The 5976-nt window shown below is 47.6% G+C and overlaps 1 protein-coding gene across 1 annotated transcript; it reads left to right on the forward strand.

Annotated features, from left to right (window-relative positions):
* Positions 1-2747: 2747 nt before the first annotated feature.
* On the forward strand, positions 2748-4742 carry lrrc4.2 (leucine rich repeat containing 4.2; the record flags this gene model as incomplete). The annotated part of the gene is made up of 1 exon (XM_079223864.1): positions 2748-4742. One exon carries the CDS (start codon positions 2748-2750, stop codon positions 4740-4742), a length of 1995 nt encoding a protein of 664 aa, XP_079079990.1.
* Between the last annotated feature and the right edge of the window lie 1234 nt (positions 4743-5976).

Genomic DNA, 5976 nt, shown 5'->3' on the forward strand with positions numbered 1-5976 from the left:
AATCCAACACTATCAACACTCCTCCTACTCCTCACTTCTACTCCTCAACCTTCTCTTTCTCTGCCTTTCTGAGCTATTTTCACTGAGGAGGCTACTATGCAGTGTTTTCCCTCATCTGTGTCCCTCATCCTTCTTCTCTATCCCTATTTATCTCATTCCTCTCTTCCTTCTATAGGCTCCTTTCCCCTATTTCACCAAGGATGTGGGTACATCTCCTCCTACCCGGCCCCATCTCTCTCCCCCACTCTCTCGGTAAGTCTCTTTTCCTCTATCGCCCCGTCTTTCTCTCTCGTCTCTCTAAGAGATAACTGTGTGCAAGCTCTTTCATCTTTATCCTCCCTAAAGAGAAGACTGCCCAGCTGACACAGAGCAGCACAGTCAGCATTTCAGTCCTCTCTGATGTCACAGACCCCCCCCGACCAAGCGCCCCACCACCACCTCCAAAACACTCACATACACACATAATACATATTCTACAACTCAGACAATAAGAACATCAAATACAACAAACATCTCTGTCTGTGGTCACCCATGGTACTAATGAGTGAGGGAAACACTCACCAAACCTATGCTTTACAAGAGGTGAGGATAAGCAGCAAGCTGCATCTCCACTGGAAAAAACTGGCGCACTGCTGCGCTCACGAGACAGAGAGACGGATCATAAAACCACTACGGAGTTGGAGTAGAAAGTCTGACCTCCAGTCTCTGTATGATACACTGGAATGGGAGGCTTTCCATTTTAGGCAAAAGGTTGGGCGAGACAGACAGCAACAGAGAGGGGAAGATCAGCACAGGTAAAGTGATCTAGAGAGTGAGAGAAAAGAAAGACTGTGACAGACAAAGCACGTGAGAAACTAGACAGAAAGAGAGAGAGAGAGAGTAAGAGAGGAGAAGATAGTTACAGTGAGGGGAGGGAGAAGGAGGGATACGGGAGGACGGGAAGTTGAATGTGTTAATACACAGGAACACTGCATCAAACCAATGCACTGCTCTGAGGCTGGCTGAGCAGCTGAGAGGAGTGCGTCAGCAGTACATTCACGTTCCCACTGAAGGACAAAGGGAGGGGGCAGAGCGAGTATCTTAGCTGCCTGCAACACCGCCACAGAGGGGGGGGGGGGGGGGGGAAGGGGGGGAATAGAGAAAAGACAGAGATTGGAGAATAAACAAGAAGAGGAGATGTGGATTAGAATGCTGCTCCTGGTTCTTCTGTGACGGTGGGCTGCCGGTGCGCTCCCGTGCCTCCTCCTCTTCATCTCTCTCTCTCACACTCTATCTTTCCCTTGCTCTTGATCTGTCAGTGGTTCTCTCTCTCTCCTCTCTCAATCTCGCTCTTTCTGTCTCTCTTTCCCTCTCTCTCTGTTTTACTCTGGCTACTGCAGTAGTCCACCGGCCAGCCGCAAGTCTGACAGCCACACACATGGCTAACTGCCACAACTTACTACCTCAACCATGGAGAAAAACTAACAAATAAGCAAGCAGAGGACCACTGCAGAAGACAGCTCAGGTGACAAACATCGTGTGGAGGGAAGAATCCTCAATACCTTTCTCTGTTTTTGGATACAGACACGGAGCCCACTTTCACACACATCCTCACAGCGTCATCGCTCTCTCTATTCTCTCATTGCAGAAGACGACAAGAGTGCTCTCTCTCTTTTCTGACAGCCTTTTGCGAAGCTCCAACAGTGCAGCGCATCTCCTTCTCCACCCCCCACCCAGCGCCACCATCTCTCCCACTAGCCCCCAAACCCCCCTCCCCCAAGGAGGAATAGACGGATTACTGCTAACTGTGCACACGGCAGCCTGCAGCTGCTCTGACCAGGGCCAGTCCAACGTTGGAAGCAAAAGGAACACAGAGGAGGAGAGGAGAGGGGGATGACTGTGCCGGGAGTTCTTTAGCCTTTTTCTGTCTCTCAGTCTCTGTCACAACGGGGCTAATCAGCAACGGACTAGCCCTTGGCAAAGTCACAGTGAGGGAGGTCTCCACCAAACAGGCGACCAGCGGACGAGCCAACACATGTATCAGGAGCCGACAGGACTGGGGATTTTTATTTATTTCAGTTGGTCACTTCTCTTCTCCTCCTCTGTCGTGTTTCACTGCGTTATGGATCATTGTGATTTATCCAGAGTGGAGCTGCATGTTGGAGTCTGCAGCCCGGCAGGGGGGCAGTTAGAGGGGGCAGAAGGGATCCAGGCACCCGCCAAGCCTTCATGGCCTTACCTCTGCTTGTGAGTGCTTTTCATGCTGCTTTTAGTCTTTAATACCAGGAGCCATTTTGTACCCTTGGCTAATAGAGGGCCACCTCACTTTTTCAGAGAGCGGAAACAAGAAAACATCAGTCTGATGTCTTTCCATGGAAGGAAATTATAAACGAACAGGATGAATAACTGTTGCTTTTAACATTTGGAAAGAAGCAAAAAGGACCACTTCCAAACTAATGAGGTACGTCACTGATACTGTTGTTCAACCTTTTTCTTACATTGCTGCACTGCTTTTCCTCTGCTACGTCTTTTGTATTAATCTCTCACACTCTGTCTCCCTCTGTTCCTCTTTTTCCCCTTCTCTCTCTCTCTCTCTCTCTCTCTCTCACACACACACACACACACACACACACCAATTTTGATGTAGCATCTCCCTGCACTGTCGATGGAACTTGGGAGCCTTGAGTTGCTCCAGCCAGGCTAGGGTGGTCTGTCCTCTGGTGTGTGCCGTCTCCCCCCACCATGCAGAATAATGAGCCCTCCACACCATGAGTCCTCTGGGCCAGGTTAGTGTGCAGCCTACCTGGAACGCAGCCCTGCTCGCCGTGCTCTCCCTTATGGTGCCTGCTCTCAGTATGTGCCAGTCCACAGGCCCTGCGTTGGGCCCGGTTAACCCACAGAACTGCCCAGGTGTGTGTTCCTGCACTAACCAGCTCAGCAAGGTAGTATGTACCCGCCGAGGCCTGGTTAGGGTTCCCCCGAACATCCCAGCCAATACCAGGTACCTGAACCTGATGGAAAACAGCATAGAGACCATACAAGCAGATACCTTCAGGCACCTGCATCACCTGGAGGTACTGCAGTTGGGCAGAAATAGTATCCGACAGATTGAGGTGGGGGCCTTCAATGGCCTGACCAGCCTCAATACCCTTGAGCTGTTCGACAACAGACTGACAGTCATACCCAGTGGAGCTTTTGAGTACCTGTCAAAGTTGAGAGAGTTGTGGCTAAGAAACAATCCCATTGAAAGCATCCCCTCATATGCCTTCAACCGTGTCCCCTCCCTCATGAGACTGGACTTGGGAGAACTGAGGAAGTTGGAGTACATCTCTGATGGGGCATTTGAGGGACTTCAAAACCTCAAGTATCTCAACTTGGGGATGTGCAACCTGAGGGAGTTTCCTCATCTTTCACCACTGATGGGACTGGAGGAGCTAGAAATATCTGAGAATCTTTTCCCTGAACTGAAACCTGGAGCCTTCCGTGGGCTTAAAAGTCTACGTAAACTGTGGATTATGAACTCTGCCATCACTACCATTGAGAGGAATGCATTTGATGACATCATAGCCTTGGTAGAGCTGAATTTAGCCCATAATAACCTGTCATCCCTCCCCCATAACCTCTTCACCCCTCTTCAGTACCTGGTGGAGCTACACCTGCACCACAACCCTTGGCGATGTGACTGTGATGTAGTGTGGCTCTCCTGGTGGCTCAGAGAATACATTCCCACTAATTCCACCTGCTGCGGACGCTGCCACACCCCGATCCACATGAGGGGACGATACTTGGTAGAAGTTGATCAGAGCACCTTTCAATGTTCAGCACCATTCATACTTGATGCTCCTCGAGATCTGAACATCTCTGCAGCAAGGGTGGCAGAAATAAAGTGTCGCACAGCTGCGATGAGCTCCGTCAGATGGCTTCTCCCCAATGGCACTGTATTGACCCATGGCTCGGCTCACCCACGGATATCTGTCCTCAACGACGGGACACTCAACTTCTCCAACGTTCTCCCATCCGACACAGGGGTCTACACCTGCATGGTCAGCAACATGGCGGGAAATTCCAATGCATCGGCCTACCTAAACGTCAGCAATGCTGAACTCAACACGTCTAATCTGTCCTACTTTACCACTGTAACAGTGGAAGTTTTGGAGCCCACAGTGGAGGAGACCCCTAAACCCAAGCCTACTATCCCTGCCTCACCCTCTGTCTTTCAGCCTGTCTTCATCTCCACACCCACTGTGCTGTTTCAAAACACTCAGACTCCAGGGCAGGTGTCAATCCCCACTGCCAGAGTCCCTAGTGGTCCAGCCACCAGCCTGGATGAGGTGATGAAAACCACCAAAATCATCATTGGCTGTTTTGTTGCTGTTACTTTGCTGGCAGCGGCCATGTTGATAGCATTCTATAAGTTGCGTAAGCGGCATCAACAGAGGAGCACTGTGGCAGCAGCCAGGACCATAGAAATCATACAGATGGAGGAAGAAGTTCCTCCTGTTCCACCGCCCACCTCTGGATCTAGTGGCTCTGATGACACAGGGTTGGTACTGCCTACATTAGTGGAACACAACAGCAACATCTTTAAGCCTGGGTACGCATCCTCCTCATCCCGCCAAGGGGGCTATGGAGCCCACTGGACCCAGAACAACTCTCTTCATCGCTCAGTCAGACAGCATCACAGCCACATCAGCACCATTGCTGATCCCTACATCATTAAGACTACTCATAGCAAGGAGAAGGTTCAAGAGACCCAAATCTGAGCATTGCTCCCTCTGGATCTATGTCTGACTCAGCCCCAACCTCTCCTCTCCACCTCCCTGCTCACCAGTCCATGCAATAGAATGCACAAAGAACAAAACGGTAACTTTCTTTTGTACAGAAGTGCAAATCAGAGACAGTTTTTTGTTTCTTGTACATGCCTATACATACGTATATAAATATAAAAAAAACAAATATATATAAATGAAACTACGGTCAGGAAGTGGTGAGATATGCAGATTATATCAGAAAAGAAAGTAATTTGAACTATTTTCTAAAAACTTGTGACTTCTATTTAAAAAAAAAAAGACTAATATACTGAATTGCTTTTGTGATTGATAATAGCAGGTGGTTCTGTCTACTGTAGGAAAAGAGGCATTTAGTTTGTTTTTTGATCATATTTAGGATGCAATTAAAAACTCTTTATACAGGCACCAGTTTCTAAATACAGCCCCAAATGTAAGCTCCAGTTCTTACTGTGCCAAATATTATATGCAATAAAATGGTATTTCCAGACTGAGGTACACAAAAAGACACACACGTAAAATCTAGATAGATAGAAACATTTGTCTAAAGATAGCAGCGTAATGGCACAGATAGAATGTGCTGTTCAGTAGCTATCAGCCAAATGCTTTTGGACTGCAGTGAATTTCTGCAGCTAAGGTTTAACCCTCTGTTCGCTGGAGCTAAGCTGCATTTATTTGACAGTGCCAGTGCTTCTTAATTGTAGTGTATCTAAACATGTTTATTTAGTGTGCACATTATTACCCACTGGTTTAACTGGCAAAGAACAGGCTAATGACAGTTGTTGCAAATACTTTGTTCTGTTATTGGTTGCATTTTCTGTTATTTCTTTTCCGTTTTGACATGCTTCTTAATGGCTTGTGTAGTGTTTAGGGCTAATTTAATAATGCATTACAGCAGTTGCCTGACTTGTCTCTGCAAGGGCTCATTGCGATGCTCATTTCTTCAAAGGAACGGACATGTGGTGCAGTGATACAGAGCTTTGCTGACCATTCTGCTTTTGGAGAAAGAAAACAGAGGATTGAAGTGAAACAAATGAATGTCTGATACCGCGGCTTTTCCATGGACTACATTGAAACATGACTCTCTTTTTGTTTTCCTTTTAACAGTTAGCAGTTTAGCAACACTATTTTTATGGAGAGACAAAGGAGGCAATGAAAAATAAAAAAAAACCTTTGGTTTGTATTTCTCTAATCAGAAAACACTTTCATC

This window comes from Taurulus bubalis, assembly GCF_910589615.1.
Source record: "Taurulus bubalis genome assembly, chromosome: 9".
Taxonomy (NCBI): Eukaryota; Metazoa; Chordata; class Actinopteri; order Perciformes; family Cottidae; genus Taurulus; species Taurulus bubalis.